Source organism: Condylostylus longicornis, unplaced genomic scaffold (genome assembly GCF_029603195.1).
Source record: "Condylostylus longicornis isolate FDR11 unplaced genomic scaffold, ASM2960319v2 ptg000021l, whole genome shotgun sequence".
NCBI lineage: Eukaryota > Metazoa > Arthropoda > Insecta > Diptera > Dolichopodidae > Condylostylus > Condylostylus longicornis.
This window is the reverse complement of record NW_026577990.1, coordinates 432,209-453,949: the sequence shown is the minus strand read 5'-3', so window position 1 is coordinate 453,949 and position 21,741 is coordinate 432,209. Positions and strand designations below refer to the sequence as shown.

The following is a 21,741-nucleotide window of genomic DNA, read 5'->3' as shown; positions in this document are numbered from 1 at the left end:
GTTACGAGTTATAGCGTTCTTTTAAATGAGAATTTTGAATTTTTTAATTAGAAATTAGTCACATTACATTTTTTATTCTAAATTATTAATGTATGTATACGTAGACCTACATGGTCTAGAAATTAATTTTAAAAAATTCATTACGACTATGTCTACATGCAAACAAATTTTATAAAATAGTCATATAGTATTTTATGAAAAAAAAACTAGTCATTTCCTTATGTCCTTTGGGAAAATTCCATATTATAAACCTTTTGGAATTCCCGATTGTAAAATTGAATAATAAAAATATTCTGAACTACTATGGCATTATAATAAATAAATAATTTATAAACTTTGATATTAAAAATTCTAGATAATTTATAAAAGACTACCTACATACATAAATAATAATAGAAAACCTTTAAAGGATCAAATGAAATACAAAAGAAAAATCCATATAAAAATTCTTACGAATGATGTAAAAGAAATTTTTATTTGGAATTTCTTTTTGTAAGAAAAAATTTATGGTTTTTAAAAGGATTCATAAAAATTTTTTAAATATAATTTTTAAATTCGCAGTCGTATGTTATAATGAACGAATTAATACTATCTATAGTTATATAGAATTTTATAATTTTTAATTGAGCAATAATTTATGAAAATGTAAATTTATTTAATCATCAACATTTTGCGTAAAACAAAGTACCTATGTACTTTGTATACATGCATATCGATGGTGAAGCGCACAGACATACTATGTATTAAATTTAAAATTCTGCAAGAGAGCATTTTGAAAATTTGCAAATGTGCGAGAAGAAGCCAGTTAATTAGAATTCTTTTTCTTCTTGCATTGCATATTCACATACTGGATGTTAGCGATCATATAATGCTGGATTATATGATCGCTGTACTTAATGTACCAGTTCACCCGCATTTTTTATATTACGGAGGCATGATAATTGTTTTGTCAACTCATCTTTTACCTTCGATTTTGCCCTGAGCAAGGAGTTGAAGAACTTCATATTTGTCGTTTCTTATTAGAGATCTTTTTTCTTTTGATATTTGCAAAATCTCTCGATTTGTATACATTCTTCTTAGAACCTCTTCATTTGTAATGTGATTAGAATAACGCTGCAAAATTAAATTAGTTTCTGATTTCAAATAAGTTTTTATAATCCTTCTGTCTATAACCGTATACCTGGGTATATATTTTGTAATTTAACTAATCATAACTTTTTGTTTATGAGTCCGATTGGTTTCTCATTCATTTCAAATATAGTAATTCACCAAAATTTTTCTCCAACACAAAAGCAACATTTTTGTAGAAACATATTGAACGTTTTGCAACTAAAAAATTTGTGCAATTTCCATATAAAATTTATTAAATCCCCGGGTATACTGATTATTGACGGAACGTATATTTTTTAGAAGGTTTAATAATACTTGAGTTTGGGCACAAAAGGTCGTGCACTTAGCATTAATTGGTTAATAGTGTTGAATTTGCTAATGCCAACTGATGTGCTTAGCATATTTGTGATCTTCATCACTATATAGGTTTTTGTAATATAAGCATTCAAAGAAGGCACTAAGACCTTTTTTTGTCAGAAATTAATGCACGTACGTCACTGTGCCGTTCGAAATTAGTATTGGTATAAGAAAATTTGCTACTTAACATATCAGTGCACTTCACCACCGACATATTATTATACTTACACTCGAATAAGTGTTGCAAATATCATTCAGCCTTTAAAATACTTACATAAAAATATTATAAAAAATATTGAAGTGTCCCATATTTAAATAAACTATTTCACCTTGGAATTATATTTGCATATATTATAGTTTTTAATATGTAGGTATGCTTATAATAACTAATAAGTATTATAGGAACAATTTTTAATGCATTTAAAATTTTGTTTAAAACGAAAAACAGAAATGGGAGTGTTTTATTTTCTATATTTTTTTTTAATTTGATATTATTGCGTTAATTCTCAACTATTAGTTTGTATTTAAAATTTCTTTTTATGAATGTGAGAAAGAGACTTACGAGTTCTAGTAATTATATTGTTTTTTCTATTGATAATTAAGTATATTGCGGTATATTGCGACAAAATAAGTCAAAATTTATTGTAAGGATTTGAAAAAAACAATAGTGTTAAATTATTTAGCTCAATAATGTTAGAGATGAGAAATTTTCACTGCATAATAGATTGTAGATTTCAACGGAACGGAGTGGGGCAGAAGTAACCCTCCGAGCCACCGCAGCAATTCCTTTCTTATTGTAGCCTGTAACTGAATAGTTGCATATGGTCTATTTTTCAAATTTCAACACATTATGTTTTAACCGGTCCTACTAGCACGGCAGAGTACTACCCTTATGCAACAAGAGTATTTTATTTTTTCTGTATAATACGAAGTATTATCAATGTCCGTTTTTCGTGCATAGATGGAATTTTTAATAACATCAATGTAGATGGCTTGAGTTCTACATTGTTTAACGAAAGAACCTTAAGTACAAATAACAAAAAATTAGCTGTGTCTTTATTGATTTCTATTATATTGACTTTCCAAACTAATATTATGGGTTTCGATAAAAATGTATTTTGTATTTACTATTGAGAGTGTATGCCATTCCTCGGTTGCATCACCTACTAATATTAAAAATTATAGATAACACTATACATAATATACTGTTTTTTGAAAATTTCTTCCCATTTAATTTTATATTTCGATGAATGAACCACTGCAAAGAGTTGGAAAAAAATATAGAACAACATTGGCTCTTGAAGAACATTTGCGTTTGTTTTAACTAACAAAATTTCAAAAGCAAGAGGTTCCTAAATACAAATAAAGTTTGTACTACATAATATTTAATAGCTTTATTGGAATATTAATGGATTGGCGTACATTAATATTTATTATTGAAGGTATTATTGAATTTTATGTCAAACAATTTGTGCTTAATTCTAAAAATTATTATTTTTTTGTTCCTACAGTATCGAAGTATACATACAACATAATTTTATATTTGTATTTTATATTTATTTATTATAAATGAATCCGACCGATTATGCAATGGTTGTTGTACTGAACCTTTAATCGAAGAGTTTTTGGTACAAATCGTGGTTGGATCATAAAAATGATAATTGATTAATTTATAATTGTATAGCCTAGTATTAAATATGAAAAAATATTTTATTTCAAATTGTAAATTTTAAATTTCCTCCAAAAATGAGCGTTCATTAGTGCACACAATAATCATATGCAATTAATTTGTAATTGTTTCATGGTTAGATACAAAATGTTACATGAATTTTTATGTTACATGAGTAGAAAATAATCACACTACTAGCTCTTATTAATACATATTAAGAATAAAATTTATAAAATTTTAATTTACTTAAAATTTAAGTCTCACTTTAACTTAAAGCTTACTAAAATACTTAATGTAACTTAAAAGGACGCCTAGTAACAACGTTTTTGCAGCTAGTTGAATAATAATTTTTTTTTTCGTGGAACACAACAGTTAATGTGTAAGTTTATTACTTAATAAATGTACAGGTATGTGTATAAGTACATAATATATAACATTATCGATTCCGTTGCCTTTAATTCCCACTACAATAATATGCTAGCGATTACTACAATTTTCGCGAAATAAAAAAAAAATTAAAATTATTTTTGGAAGTGATTTTACTTTCATTTTATTTTTAAAACTCATAAAAAAATTTTTTTTTTAATTTATATTTTCTTATCTTTAAAAATTACAAAACAGAAAACCACAACAGAAAAAAAAAACTTCAAAAGAAAATTTATTTTCTTTCACCTGTTATCTTTAAAAAATTATTTTTAGAATTATTTTTTCATTTTTTTTTTTGTTCTTTTCTTTATTTTCTGATAAGAAATCTTCAATCACATAGTCACATATACATAAATTTTTATGCTTTTTACATTTTACACAAACAAAATTTAAACCACAAGAACAATAATCGAAAATTTATAAATATAATGTTAATAAAAATGTTACGATCGTAACATGTCTGTTAAATTTAATTATGTTTTTAGTTAATTTCTATGTAAAATAAATAGCAAGCATGCAATCAAACATGTAGTCAAGTAATCCATTCGTGTTACTCACCTTTAAAGTGAAATAGGAGTTAAAATAAAATTACACAATATTTAATTCACCTCTTTTAATCTCATTTTTTCTCAATTTATTTCTCTCTTTCTCTCTATTTTCATCATTATATCTTACCTGTTTTATAATTATTATATACAGCTATGTATAGCTATGGCTTTATACAATTATTAATGATCATTTTCGGAGTTGAATTCGGAATATTTTTATTTTAATTATTTTGGAGGAGATGGAGTAGATGTAATGTAGATATTTTAAAATTCTTATTGAGAAAATAAAAATGTTAAAAATATGTGAGTGAACGGAAGATATTTTTTTTTTGTTTTCAACTCTTCTCATAACAGAATATTATGTTAGCAGGTAAAAAACAAAAATTATATTACCTTTTCATTAAATTTTATGCTATTCGTTTTTTTCTTATTTTCATTTTTATTATGGTTTTTAATTTTTTTTTTTTTTATTATTATAATTTTTTTTTTCCTCGGTTAGGTTGATATTCATTTTGCGGCAAACTATCCAATCAGTATCGTTCAGGATATTGAAATGTAAGTGTGATTGCATTATAGTTCGTGACAGTAAAAAGAAAAATTAATTCGCGCGTGTCTTTAACGGTATTTTTTCAGCGCTTATATTTTGTGTGAACGAAAGCAAATAGAAAAAATATTTTATGAAAAATTTAAAAGTAAAATTAAAATTTATTTTTTTTAAATTATGATGTAAAATTTTTTTTTATAGAGAAAAAGGCAATAGAAAATTATTATTTATAATTAATAAAAAAAATAAATAAAATAATAAAATGGGGTTTTAATTTTATTCCCCATATTGGAGTAAAAATAGCAGTAAAAATAAAAAAAATTATTATATAAAAATTTCTTATTCATACAGAAAGAAATTTAATAAAAATATTATTAGTGAATTAGAAGAAATAAAAAATATTATTAAATAAAATAAAAAAAAAATTTATTAATGAAATTAAACTTAAATATTTATGTACTTAAAATTAATTAATAATTAATAATGTGGGATTATACTTAAAAATAAATGGTACATAATTTATAATATTTAAATTTAATCTAGTGAAATTTTAACTGATATAATAAAAAAAAATTCTAATATATTAATTTAGAATTTAAAATTAATTATTATTCATTAATGGTACTTATTATATAAATTAAATAATTATGTAATTAAATAATAAATAAAATGATTTAAATTTTTTAATAAACTAATTTTGGAAATTTAATTAATCTGTATAACAATAATGTATAAAAATTTTGAATTGTTATAAACAAAAACTGATTTAGAAAATATTTTTAATATTTACACACAAGTATATTTCATATTATTTAATAATTATGACGTATGTATTTTTAATATTTGAATAACATGTTTCTTAAAAAGAATTTCTGTACATGCATCATTAGTTTTTAATTATAAAAAAAAAAATAAATTATTTAATACAATTGTATATTGTACAAAAATATCATTTGAAATTATAAATTAATGTAAAATTAAAAAATATTAAAAAAAAAACCTGAAAAAGAGGAAAAAAATTAACAGCAAAACCCAAAAAAAAATTAAATAAATAAATAAAATACAAGAAAATTGAAAAAAAAAAAAATAAGTTATACCAAGTTATTATTATAACAGTGTTATACTCTAAATGTATTTGGATATAGAAGGTGATCAAATTGTACCATCACCAAGTTCGTGGGTAATGCAGGTAAGTTATTTAGAATTTCAATTATAATTAAAAAAAAAATTTTTTTTTTTAAATGAATTCCGGATTTTTGGTCGAAATTAAAATTAATTTAATTGGATCAAAATTGAAATTCAATCGAATTTCTTTATAGTTGTCATTAAACTCAAAATACAATTAATTTAAAATTATAACTTTTGTTGAACTAATGTGTTTTTAGAGAAAAGAGATGATATTGTTAGTTACCATAGAGTTACTTATGGTTTAGTTACTTTTCTTAATTAAAACCATTATAGGTTTTCTAATATTTGTATAAGAACTAATAAAAAATTATCATCTATTACAAATTATTACCTATTCGTTCTATAAAATTATAATTTTCGAGTATTTTTAAAATGTATAGAAAATTTAGCCACAATTTATTTATTTTACTTTTTATGGTGAATTAGTTCAGTTGATATTTTGAGGAAAACTTGAAAAATTTTAATTTTTTCTTTTTATTATGACATTTTCAGTCGATATTTTGAGAGAAATTTAAAAAATTTTAGCTGAAAAATTAGTTGTCTTATTAGAAAAATGTGAGAATTTCCAATTACTTCACTTCTATTATAAAAAATGAAATTTTTTATTTGCAATTGATTTAAAAGCGAGATGAGAAAATGGGGTATACAATACATTTGAAAATAATATTAAAATTTTACTTTTAGTTATTGAAAGTTTTTGCAAAATTTACTATATAATAGAGATGTCAAGGAGTTAACATGAAACGTTAAAGACATTCGTAGTAAGAAAATGGGAAGGTATAAAATATTAATTTTTCGTTAAAGTTTCATAAATTGAATAAATTGAATACAAAAAAAAATAAATTTTTTAGGCATAGTGGAATAGGAACTGCTGTCTGCAATTAAATATTTTTATTAAAAAACACTTAAAATTCGTATTACAATTTTACTTTAATTGAAATATTTATTTTTCAAGTTAAAATTTTAAATTTTTTTTAAAGATGACAATACAATTTTACAGTACATAATTTGTGAATTTTAATTATTTGATTAAAGTAAATCGAAGTAAGTTAAAAAATATTTTAAAAAATAAGAAACTAATATGGGAAAGCAATGATTTAGAAGAGCCCTAGTAAAATCTAGTTTTCATATTTTTGTCAAATTATACAAATTTTTTTTTTTGTAAATATTGTTCAGTAATAGAGCAAAATTATTGGGTTTGTGTTAGACCTTTCTAACCCTATTCTCACTGTTATATGAGGTATAATGATAATTGTGTGTAAATTACAATGGAAAAAATTTCATATTTTACTTTTAATATAGAAAATAATAATTCACTTCATTAAAATTTTTTATAGTGAAAATTACTATAACTAAAAAATTATTATAATGCATGAAAATGTAAAAAAATATTTGCAATATTAAAATATTGGAATAATTGTTTAAAATTTGATTAAGAGCGACAAAAATAATAGAACAATTTTATAAATTCTGTTTATGAAAATAACAATGTATTTGGACTATTTAATAAGATTTCATTAAAATCTAAAATATCAATGACTGTATATCATTATGAAAAATTTACAGTCATACTCCAAAATAAGAAATCAAAACACATCTGCAACTATGTTGTATAGAATCATATGAAACCAATATAAAACATTAGACAATCCTAAACCATAACTGCCTTAATGTTAATCTATAGCCTTCTGCATAACGTTTCGATACCCTAAAAAAAAAAACTAGTCATCATTATTGCATTAATTTCGCTACAACTGTTATTTCCAGTACCAAAATGTTCTCTTTTATTAAATTCCGAATTAAAAACTAGAATTTTTTTTTTATTAAAAATCTAAAATACTAATAACAATATTGAAAAATTCGTAATTTCCTGCCTGCCGAGTATATCTATATAAAACTGTTATAACAGTTAACACAATTCCAATATCGAAAATACGATAAAATCGAAATGAACTTTAAATCACAATTTAATTCTTATTTTTTATTTTTTTTTATATTTTTTTGCTTACCAGCCATACTGTCTGTTCTAAAAAACATAAAAAAACAAAAAAAGTATTAAAAATTTTAATTCTAACATTTTATTTTATTTCTGCTTTTTTTTTTATATATTTATTTTTTTCGAACATCAATTGCTAATACACCTATGTACACCTGTTCTTATAAAAGAAAAAAACAGAATTACTGTATATAAAAATATGTGAAATCAGGATGACTCAAAACAATTACAAAAGTTATTAATAAAAAAAAACATGAAAAAAAACTATGTGTAAAATAATAAAAAAAAGTAAAGATTTATTAATTGTTTTTTATCAATGTTTTCGCGGATTGATAAAAAACAAAACAAGTAAAAACGTTTCAGTCGGTATAAACCGATTGAATTATACCCTGCACCTTTCGTTATTGTGTAGCAATTACTCGAACCTGTGAGATCATTCTATAGAAACTTCACGGACATATCTGACCTATAATTGGACATCCGACTGCCAAGTTTCATGAATCTGACCTTATAATTTTTCCAAATATTTAAAATTAGCTTTTGGAGTTGTATGGTAAGTACCTGAACCTGCCAAGCAATTCCACCAAAACTTCACAAATATATCAGATCTATAATCGGACTCACAACTGCCAAGTTTCATGAATCTGACTTTATTATTTTTTCAAATATTAAGAATAAGCTTTTAAACTTGTATGGGAGCTACTCGAACCTGTCAGGCAATTCCACCAAAACTTCAGAAATATATTTGAGCCATAATTGGACACATGATTGCCAAGTTTCATGAATCTGACTTTATTATTTTTCCAAATATTTAAAATTTGCTTCTGGAGTTGTATGGCAGGTACCCGAACCTGTCAAACGATTCCTCTAAAACTTCAGAAATATATTTGACCTATAATTGGACACATGACTGCCAAGTTTCATGAATCTGACTTTATTATTTTTCCAAATATTAAGAATAAGCTTTTAGACTTGTATGGGATCTACTCGAACCTGTTAAGCAATTCCACCACAACTTCAGAAATATGTCTGACCCATAATTGGACACATGACTGCCAAGTTTCATGAATCTGACTTTATTATTTTTCCAAATATTAAGAATAAGCTTTTAGACTTGTATGGGAGCTACTCGAACCTGTCAAGCAATCGCACCAAAACTTTAGAAATATGTCTGACCCATAATTGGACACATGATTGCCAAGTTTCATGAATCTGACTTTATTATTTTTCCAAATATTTAAAATTTGCTTTTGGAGTTGTATGGTAAGTACCTGAACCTGCCAAGCAATTCCACCAAAACTTCACAAATATATCAGATCTATAATCGGACACACAACTGCCAAGTTTCATGAATCTGACTTTATTATTTTTCCAAATATTAAGAATAAGCTTTTAGACTTGTATGGGATCTACTCGAACCTGTTAAGCAATTCCACCACAACTTCAGAAATATGTCTGACCCATAATTGGACACATGACTGCCAAGTTTCATGAATCTGACTTTATTATTTTTCCAAATATTAAGAATAAGCTTTTAGACTTGTATGGGAGCTACTCGAACCTGTCAAGCAATCGCACCAAAACTTTAGAAATATGTCTGACCCATAATTGGACACATGATTGCCAAGTTTCATGAATCTGACTTTATTATTTTTCCAAATATTTAAAATTTGCTTTTGGAGTTGTATGGTAAGTACCCGAACCTGTCTAGCAATTCCACTAAAACTTCACAAATATATCTGATCTATAATCGGACATACAACTGCCAAGTTTCATGAATCTGACTTTATTATTTTTCCAAATATTTAAAATTAGCTTATGGAGTTGTATGGCAGGTACCCGAACCTGTCAAGCAATTCCTCCAAAACTTCGGAAATATATTTGACCTATAATTGGACACATGACTGCCAAGTTTCATGAATCTGACTTTATTATTTTGCCGAATATAAAAAATTTGCTGTTGGAGTTGTATGGCACCCACCCGAACCGGTGCAGCTATCCCATTATAATTTTTAGAGCATGTGTAGAATATAATTGGACACATGTATACAAAATTTTATATTTATAGCTTTGTTAGTTTTTGAAATATTTAAAATAAACTCTTGGAGTTGTATGGCAGCTACCCGAACCCGTTGTCCGACTTAGTCCAATAACAATAGGGTTCGTCCTTGGCACAAAAGAAAAAACTTGTGAAAGTTTGGTGTCGATTGCATTATTCGTTTTTGAGTTATCGTGCGATCGGACGGACGGACGGACGGACGGACGGACGGACGGACGGACGGACGGACGGACGGACGGACATGTCTAAATCGACGCAGAATTTTACGCTGAGCAAGAATATATATATATGTCCATACCGCAGATGACTCCTTCAAGTAGTTACAAACTCCATACCAAAGTTAATATACCCTTCACGAAGTGCAGGGTATAAAAAAAGTTTTTTAAATAAAAACACAACGGGAACAAAATAAATGAAAAAACAAGAACAATAATAAAGAAATGATTTTAGAATGACGGTTAATTATTATTGGATGAGTATATATAACGGAGAATTTATCATTTTTATGTAGTGATCGTTTGTTTTCTTGCTTCGTTATTATTTTTTTTTTCATTGCAATTCATTTTCATTTATTCGGATATTTTCAATATGATCGTAAAATCAATATTAATTTACGATAAACAACGAAATTTTATTTGTAATTACTAATTATCTTATGTATTTAATTTTATTTTTAGTCATAATATTACGGGCATAAATTATAATAAAATTTTAGAGAGTATTATAAGTAGCAAATAATTTAAGATTAGAATTTTATATTATGAAAGAGGTTATTGCCTACAGATTTGATCCAGAATTAAAATTAATTATCACATCCAATTTAATGAACTGTTTATTGATTTTTTGTCAGTTTGATATACTTACTGTAGTAAAATTATTCATTTTAAGTAATTAATTTGTAAAATATTTAAAAGCGTCCTCTATATATGTACTGACCAATAAAATTGCTATCGTATTAATTATCGTATTAAAACTATTTTAAATAAAATTTTTTAAACGAGATAGGTAAGTGTGATGATTTGTTTTTTATTTTTTAAAATTTTAAAATTTTGTTTTATTAAACTTTTATTAGAGATTAATTGACTAAAACATCAATTAAATTTAATGGATATTTTTTAATGTTCAATTTAATTACAAGATTTTAATGAAAATAAAAAGGTTTAGAGAGTGATCACATTCAACATAGTATAAATATGAAAAATACGTGTGTGTACACTAAATTCACACTGAAATTTTAAAATTGGAAAATTGGTAGTAATTTTAATTTATATTTACACAATCATATACAAGCAAATAAACAAATAGAATTCATTATAGCGCGTTATTTAGTCATTTCAACATAAAAACTGTTATATTATACATGTGTGTGCGTATTTTTCGTTTTTTTTTAATCGGAATCTCGTAAAATTTTAATTTACACATAGTAATTAAGAAAAAAATAAAATTTTATAAATTTAGCTTTTTTTTTCCCCGTCGGCTAATACAATATTTGTTTCAATTTATTTTTATTAGCAAATGATAACAACGTAGCTATGTTTAAATTTATTTAGAATTACATGCTGATAAATATCTTAAAATTTGCAAAATTGCATATTTATTGGGGTATGTAATGATTATAATATTCAGTTGTAAATTTTTGAAATGTAGCTATATTTACAATATCAGACTATTAATTAGAATTAATTTAAATACATGAGTAATTCAAGATTTCGTAAAACAAAATTTGAAATAAAGGGAAATCTACTGTTATATATCGAAAAAGGCACTGTATTTGTTCCAGTATATTATTTCATGTGCAATATACGCCCTTGTAATCAAAACTGATTTTCTTCAGGAAAATAGGGTTAGAAAATTCAGGTTAGAAAACCATCAACTCATTTTGCAAAATTCTTCTTAGTTTCAATTTATACTGTAAATATGTTGTTAAAATAGATAAATTGTTTTTCATGAAAATATGACATTTCCTGAAATTCAGAGAAAATTTATAAAAAAGAAGACGAAATTCGAAAATTTTTGAATAATCCAAAGTTACTACTTATATGAATGAACAAAAGTAGGCTATGAATTCAATTCTTGAGGTGTGACAATGTTTTGAAAGAATTTTTTTAATACACTTGTTGTAGAGCGTTAAAAATATTGGAAATCTTAATATGGAATTAAAATATATTGTTTTTATCTTGATACCTAGCATTTGCAAATACGACATGCTGTTAAGTGCAGAAGTACAATTTATATTTTTGAGCGCCTTTTCTCCTTTTCAAACTTTATTTTGTTATTATCCCTTTTCTTCAGTTTTACTTTTGTTTCTACTCTTTAACAATTTAAAAAAGTACTTTTTTTGATAGTGTAGACTTGGTACAACAGGAACTTCGCAAATTTTTTAATTAATTTATTAAAAAGTAAAATGTAGTTGGTACTTGTTGTAAAGAATAAATTTTAGATGACAACAATTATTTCGATTCACATTGTTGTTTGGGTCAATAATTCCAAGTAATTATGAGTTTTTTTTTTTATAAATATTTGCACAAAAATATGACAAAAGTCGAAAATGCACAAAAACAATTAATATTTTCAAAATTTCTAATTTGACGTCAAGTATAATTGAATTTAAGAAAATAATTTACATTTCTTTCTTTCTCTGATTGTTATATCCAAAATCTTGTTTTCAGTTTGTATGAGTGACATGAAAATTCCAACATAATTTTAATGTTTAAATTAACCAGTAAGACTACCGAGCTGAAATTTTGGTCTAAAATAAAATTAGAATTAATATTTTTAAATTATACAAAACCCTAAAATAGTTGTAACACAATTCAGTAGATAAGATTTGATTCGACTATTATATCAATTTTAATAAAAAATCGATTATTTTCAATTGAACAAGACGAACTTTCATGGAAGCTGTAATCCTTAAAATTATATTTTCACTTAAATCACAGAGTTGAAATGACCAACTTTTCATTTCTCTTATACAAATATCATAATTTTATTATGTACAATTATTGGACAATAAAATAAGATTCATAAAAAAATACTAAGGTATTCACAACAAAAACATATACCTATTTTCTTTTAATTAATAAAAATGTTTTGTCAAGATGTCAACAAAATTTTATCAATATTACCAATAACTGAAGGAGTAAAAGGAAGGCAAAAATAACTGACAGGTTAAAAAAACAACTAAAACAACAAAAAAGTTATGAATTTTATAGTTTAAATGTAATGTTAACATAAATACTTCCAATTCACAATACATAGGTACATATGTACTTAAAACTGTATATAAGGTGCATATAATATACATAAATATGTATATAATATAAAAGAATGTATATTTGCAAAAAAATGTGGCATTCTTTTTAATTTTTTAATGACTTTTTATTTGAAATTTAATATCCAAACTTTTATTTGAATAAAACAAACATGAATGGGTCATGAAATGAGAATTTTATTACTATGGACTTCTAATTTAATTTTTATTGAAATAATTTTATATTCTCCCATAAATTATATTATATATTTTGAATACAAATGAAAAAAAAAAATCAAAAATAAAAAGGAACAGTTAAAAAAGGTCCTATAGTTTTCATGTACGTACAAGATCTGGTGTATATATGTAGATAGATTTCTTATATAATGAATATGATAAGTGCGAATAAATATATTTGAAGAAAATTTTCTGCAGGTCATTTAGGGTCAATCATCGGTTTCTTAGCTTATAACTTAAAGGGTTTATAATGCCTTTAACTTGTACCTTTTTAATATTCTAATTGGTTATATATGAATAGAAGGAATCAACAAAACCTGCTCAGTATCAAAATTGAGATACATTTATAATAGGTTTAGGCGAACATTGTTACTTACAAGTAGTGGAGCACAATTGAGATTTCAAGTGACTTAAAGAAAACACAGAATAACTGAAAAAATTTGTAGATGATTTTGTGTACAACAAGTTCGTCACTTCATTTACTGAAATTCTTTTGCATTAAGATACCATTTTTTAGAAATTTCTAAAACATTTAAAGTATTTACCCGTCATACTTCACCCACCATAATGTATGTACGTGACCGTAGACATGTAAAAACTCATAACAAGAAAAGTGGTGCAAATAGAGAAATTTTTTTTTAGTTATATCTAAACAAATCACTAAAAACATGGTATATGGTGTAGTCATTTCAGTGATAATTTTAATGTTACTTCATGGAGGAACCGAGAAATGTATAACATTTATGAACAATTGTATAACAGTTCATTTACTAAAGAGTTCCTTTAATTAAAGGCATATGACGTTATGAAAATCTCACTTAAACTATTTCAATATTAGATAATTTTTAATTCTCTGTCTCTCTATCATTTTCAATATCTCAACACTATATATTTTTCGATTTTCTGTATTTTCAATATAGACAGTTATATACCCCTGTTCAATCATAAAGTTAAAATTATTCTCTTTACTATCATTATTAAGATATTTTGTATTTGAGAATTAACACATATAAAAGTATAAGTATAGATTATCAGTCTCTCCAATTTCGTATTAACTATGTACCTGCTTAGTTTTAAGACCACAATTATTGTATATAATATAAAATATAAATTTTTATAAGAAAAAATTTAGTATGTAAGTTGTAAGGGAATAAATTGGTTGTGGCGTTTTAAAATAAAAGAATTTTCATTTTCCTATCACGAAACATACGCACAACAATATTTTTAGAAGAATTTGAAATACCCAATTTCAGCAGTTCTTATTTAGTTATTCTTTTTTATTTCTTTTTGAGCTTTTAACTTATAGAACGGTTGGAATATTATAAAATTTAGCTTGACAAATATTCTCATTATTCTCTCCAATTTCAAAATTTTGAGATATGAGTAAATTTCATTGTGCTATTTATTATGTTATTTATTAGTACCACAGAAAATTTTGTTCTAAATTTTTTTCATTAAAGAATTATAAGATTAAATATATGAGGTAATTTGTGTTTCGTTTGTAATATAGTAATTAAACGCATTACGAACGAAATGCAAAGAATGTATCTAAATTTAGCATGTTCATTAAACCATTTTGTAAAAAAATATTGTAAATACTTATTTGTTTGTTTCCTTTTTTTAATGACTTTTTAAACAAGAAGAAAAAAGCAAAAATCAATATGAGTGGGGTCATTAAACAAAAAAAGAAATGAAATTTTTACGTATTTTTTTCTCATATTTTTAAAATAAAATTTTTTTTAAACCAACATTATTAAATTTATATGTTTATATAATAAAATTAACACAAGAAAAAAAAAATGGAGAAAAATAAAAAACAACAGTATATTTTTTTTATTAATGAAAATAAAAATTGCGCGGCGTTATGAATAATTTAGGATACGCGCAGGTATAAATTTTTTTTTTTTTTTAAATATTTTATTTCAAGGAAGTACTGGGTGTTTTTTATATTTATATATGAATTATAAGACCTACTATTATAAGATAGGCAATGAGGTTTAAAAAGGATCAAGTGCGGAGGGTGGCGGGGGGGGGGGGGGGGGGGGGGGGAAGCATATTATTAATATTAAATTGGGAGAGACAAGTGCTTTTAAAATAAAATAAAATTGATAAAAATTCATGTTTTTTTCATTTTTTTTTTAGTATAAATTTTTTATTTCATATTTTAATGTAGTCTAAGCCGAATAATGGGTTGGATATAAAAAGATTTTATTATAAAAACGTGCGTTAAATCTCATTTTTTATTACATATCGCGTACATAATCCCAAAATAGGTAAAAAAAAATCTAAAGTATTTTTTTAAAGAAATGGGCAAAAAATGAAAATTTTAACACTCTTAATGGAAATTGCAAATGATTTAGTATTTATATTTTATATATTATTAAATTTAATATAAATCAGGAAATACAAAAATATGTTTTTTATCTTATTTATAATGGTTTAAGAAATTTGTCTAATAAAAATAAAATTTTTAATTATTCACTTAATAATAATAATAATAATAAATTAAAAATTAAGTAAATTTAAAGGATTCTTAAAATATTTAAGAGGATAGGCGCCAACAAAATCACTTTAAATTTAATATTATTTTATTAAGAGGTTTCACTTTTTATTAATACTATAAATTTTAATAAAAAAAAATTGAAAATTATGAGTGATAAAGAGTATATAAAGTAATTGATTTAAAAATTCCTACTTAATATTTTTGTTGTTATAATCCAATTCTTAATTTTTATAATTTTTCTTAATCTCGCAATTTCTTTTTGTGTTAATTGATTTGCTATAAGTATTGTGAGTAATTCATCTACAAATATTTTAAATATGTAATAAAATCTTGCACTTAAATATATTCGATGTTAAAGATGTTAAGGATGATCCAACTCCTGTGGCAATGATACTATGGCAAATCTTAGTCGACTATATAAAAAATTTACTCATTTTTTTTTGAAAAAATATCCTGCTAATTTTATTTTCCTGCTATTTATTTTCGAATTCAATCTTATACTATAAAAATAATTCAATATAAATTTAAATCAAATATACAGAGTTACACTTCTAAATCTAACAATGAAAGAAAATAAGAATTTGCAAACAAGTTAAGAACACTCTTTTATATAGCAAAATATAAGTGACGAATGTAATTTAAAAATCTAATGTCTGAAAATTAATTTAAATTGATTAAACAATTGTGACGTTTAAACTAAATAATATAAGTAATGATTAAATTAATAAAAACCTTACATTTTTTAAGAAAAGAGTAGAATTTCTTTCAGCGGTAATTGCATATGGGAGTTGATTAAAGCTTTTCGGAGCCAAAACATCAAAAAAGTGCTCAAAACTAGAGAACTAAACTCTGAGTACAGAAAACCGAAAAAGATAATTACTTCTTAAATTATATATTGGAATAGTCCTAAAGGAACGGTTACCAGATCATAAAAAGAAAATTTTGAGTGCTTTATAAAAATATGGCTTAAAGGTAAAATATTTAGAGAGAAAAATAGAGGAAATGTAGAGGAACAAATGATCTTAATTCCACACTTTTCGGCCACAAGAAGTTTATATAATTTGTTCATCTAATCTAAATTAAAACATTTGAATGCTAAGATATATATAACAATATACAAGCATCATTAAAAAATAGTATAAAAGTCTATGGTGTACCAAAAAATGAAAATGAAAAACTAACCTCAATTGCAACAAAATTGTTAAACAATTTAGAAATTGATTGTTCGGTAAATATTATAAAAGAAACATATCGAAAAAAAAATGAACGGGCAAATGACACTTTACAATCAGCACCAATAATTATTGAATTTATGCAAAGCACTTCAAAAGTAAATTTACTTTCAAAATATAAAGAACTGGTTAAAAATAAAGCTTTCCTTCATTCTGGTAAAATGCTCAATGATAATAGCAAATCTCCAATATATGTAAATGAATATTTATCAAATTATTATAACTTTTTATTCAAAAAAGCAAGAGACATGAGAAGAGACAAAAAAATTGAATTCACTTGGGTTAATGACGGAAAAATCTTTGTTCGCAAGAACAGAACCAGGAAAATTTTTCACGTAAACTACTTTCAACAGATGTTAGGAACAATATTGTTTTAAATGGCAAATAATTCTAAGAACATTCCGAAAATATGCATTCAGATTATTTATATGGTCCAACCACGTTAATTTAAAATCCAATGAGTCCAATTTTGCAAAAGAAAAAACTGTTGAAAAAAGCTACAATAATAAATTAAATTATAATAAGTTAGGCAACAATGCCTCACAAAGCTGTATACAAAAATGGTTAACACTGATCATGCTTTTATAATTAAAATTTTCAAAAGAATATAATATTAGGAAATTATTTGACATTATTTGCAATAATAATTTTGATTTTCGATTTTCAACTCAAAATTTTACCCACTCAGTGCACTCACTTTACACATTTTACAATACGTATTTGAATTTTGCAATAATTGAACACTATAAATAGTGAATATATAGCGAATCATATAGTTTTAAGGAATGCTAAACTTGTACTAATTGACAATTTTTACTAGTAATTTAAGAATATTAATTTTAATTTTAAAAAAATGTTTGCTGTTTTTTTTATTATAATTCATATGCGAATTTACTACATATTTTAAAACGTTGGCAACACTTTTAACACTTATTTAAGTAATTTTTTTTATACTTTGTAATTATTACTTAAGTATTATACTCGTATCCTATTACAAATTTTAAAACAAATGTGAACAATTTAATATTGATTATAGATTATATAGTAGCTAGAATTAACAATAACAGTCATCAGCGTAATTGTCATGATTCAGATTAATTAAGTTAAAACTCATTTTTGTACTATAATGTTTAAGATATTACAGCTAAAATATGTAACAGGAAATATTTTTATAGTACTTAAATAATATTTTGTGTATTTTATATGCGGTTGTAATATTTCTTATCTTTATTACAAACATTTGTATGTGACTCAGAAATTCTTAGTATTTACATGTATGATATTTTAGTTGTATAACTAAACCGTGGGAGAAAATAATTACATTATTGTAGTCTTGGGAATGAAAATCTCTCAATTTTGATGTCATAATGATAACTAGATTTGTTTTAGTTCGGTAATTTATCAAAGTTTATTTAAAGATAGTGAGTAAATAAAATAATTTTAAAGTTTTTTCTTACAAGTAATAAGTGTCATAGGTACCTATTTCTAATTTTTCTTAGAAAATGCAATTTACTATTGTTAATCTAATTTTTTTTTTATTTATATTCTTAAGTATACATTTTGTAAAGTCTTTATGTCATTGATGAAAATTTTGATCAAAACCACAAAAATTAGGATTTAGTGTTGACAACTCTCTTAAATTCTTGTTAGATTTAAATGTTGAACTTTTTATTTAATTACAATTTTTTTCAAAAATTCATAATGATCTTTTATATACAAGCGACTGAAATAATATTATTTCGGGCGTTTGTATATGTAGATCTTACACAGAATTTGCAATAATTTTGTAGAGTTTTTTGTGGAATTTGGAGAGTTTGTCAAAAAAATATCATTCGGCATTGAAAATATTTTCAGAATTAAAATATGGAATTGCTGTTTTTAAAATTTAATATGAGTGGCAACACTGAATCTCTATTCTAATAAAATTTTCAAAAAAAAATTTCCTTTGAAGAAAAATATTTGTTAATATTATGATTTTGATTTAAGGGCTTTGTTTTGGGCCACACGCAAAAAAAAAATAATATAGAAAAGAAATTCTTTAGTATTCTTCATAATTGAAATAAATGAAGAAAATTTTTGTGTACATAAGATAAAATAATATTACCGTTATTTTTCATAGAAAATGCATAATTTGTAAGTACATAGAAAATATAAGAAAATATTTATTATTTCCTGGAATAGGAAAAACTAATATTCATTAAGGGAATTTACTGTCGATGCAATAAATCTATTTCAAAATTTCTAAGAATTTAAATGATTATTAAAAATTTTTTTAATATTTTTGAAAAAAAAAATTTTTTTTTGAATGAGAGAGATTAAAATTAATTTATAAAACACTTAATTAATATATCATTATATTTTGTATTAAAACAGAATTTTATTAGGAATTTCTTATTCATATATGTCGGCAGGTCTCCACGCCAGATCATATAGGTTCCTGGAATTATTAAAAAAAATTAAAAAAAAAAAACACTGTAAATTACAACACCAATGGTGAAGTAATTATGGAACCGGCCCTTTAACCAGATGGTCTCGGATCGGGTCAGATCACTATAAAAATTATATTCAATATTATAGCTTAGTATACAATACTTATAAAATAAAAAATTAGTATACAGGTAATTTTCATATATCCTAATATATGGGATTATAAACTAAGAAAAATAAATAATAAATATCAATAACCTCCAATATTTAATATAAAGAAAAAACTATGGCAGGTTAGTCACCTACATAGTTTATTCCGAATGAAACAATGAAATAAGAACATGCCTATCTATGATATCATGCACCAGCCCTATGTTCCTTGTAGCAGTGAAGAAGATCGAAAAAACAATTGCAATACAAATTATTTAACAATTTGAACTGATTCTGCTCAACTATAATTGAATCACTAAGTTAGTTGAATACACTTAAACAATTCGGAAAAGTGACTAAGAGGCAGCCCAGTCTTAATTTTTAATTTTTTGAGCAAATTTTTTACTCAAAATCGCATAGCCGAAAAGATCCTTAATATGAGGTTAAAACTTTATAGTTTTTAACAATACAAATGCAAGTTTCTGAAATTTTTTCGCTCAGAGTAAATTCTTTTTTTACCCTTAAGAAGACGATCGAGTTCTTGATTTTTGGTTGTGGAAATTTACCAACTACACCACGTTCAATATAGGTAATACACAAAATTTTATAAAAATAAACATAGCGTATGGTCAATGATATGGTAAACGCTTCAAGTTCTGGCGACATTCTCGCCATAGCGAAATTGAAAGCCTAAAAGAATCAGTTTGATTTTTTGAAGCAGTTTAACATAAAGTGTCAAAAAACTAATTACTCGCTATTCAATAATAATATTTTGATAAAATCTTACATAAATAATAAAATTGAATTGAATTCGAGTGCTATGGGGTTCGGAATTAAAGTAACTTTAAAACCTAGTGAAAAATGTGATCAATTTTCAATTAACAAAAAATTTTCGCTCAGTATTTTGGTTCTGTCGTTTTTCGAATAGATATTATAGAAATAATTCAACTTTGACACACGAACAACAGTGCGGCTAATATAATCTTTAATAACATAAATATTTTTTTAGGTGTTTACGATATAACGCGCATACATAATATAATATATATACAAAATTCTCAATAACTAATTTTTTATTTGCTGTAGGTTAATGTTTAACTATAAAAATATTTGCTTATGAAAACAATTTAGAAAAAATCAAAAATATCATGAAAAAAAAAAGAGTCACAACATGGTATTTAAATTGCACATACATCATCAGTTCATTTGCATTCAAAAAATATTTAAGCCTAACAAACTGTTCATACAGACTTACAGCCTATAATACAAACCAAACTATCAATAATAATTTAGAATATAAGTAAGTTTATATATGTGTCTACACCAAATATAACAAATTTGTGCGCATATGTAAATAGCTTCGTGTTTTAAATACTTATTTTTGTGTTTATTTTTTTTTCCCCTAAATTCAAAGTAACTATGTAGCTATTTTTATTAAAATTATAAATTCAAATATTTTGTATATACCTACAATATAATGTGTAGAATAAGCAACACGTCAAAGTTCATTACACTAAACATGTCAGAATTTTTGTGAAAATGTGTCAGAATACCTGTCAAATTTCAAATATTATATATATTAGAGTTTGTATATAATTTATAATTTTTATTTGTTCCTTAGTTTATTTTGTTTTATTTTGATTTTTTTCCGTTGGTTTGTGCTTTAGGCGATTCCTGAAGAAAATTTTTAAGAAAAAAATAATATTTTGCTATATCTACACTTAAGTGTGTTTGTTAATATGTGTGAATAATATCATATATATTTGGATTCCAAATTATATTTACAATAATTGAAAAATAATATTATGTGTAGACTATAATAGTAAAAAAGTCTAAATTATGTAGAATTTTTTAGACATACATGGGTCAAAAAAGAGCAAATTTATTCAATTATGTATTGAGATAAAGGAAATATGCAATATAATAAATAAATATTATTATCTGTTATTATTATTATTTTAATTTTTCTTTTGCCGATTACAATATTTAAATAAATATTTAAACACATTTATTATTATTATTAATAATATACGAGTATAACAATA

General features: G+C 24.1%; 1 protein-coding gene across 1 annotated transcript in view; it reads left to right on the top strand.

The window, feature by feature from the left end:
* Positions 1-5,660: 5,660 nt before the first annotated feature.
* The window catches only part of LOC129606711 (dendritic arbor reduction protein 1-like), a 96,578-nt gene continuing 80,497 nt past the window's right edge, over positions 5,661-21,741 (top strand). Inside the window, exon 1 of the mRNA XM_055517196.1 lies at positions 5,661-5,843. Within this exon, the coding sequence (XP_055373171.1) occupies positions 5,784-5,843 (60 nt within the window). The 5' untranslated portion in view covers positions 5,661-5,783. The remainder of the gene's footprint in view (positions 5,844-21,741) is intronic.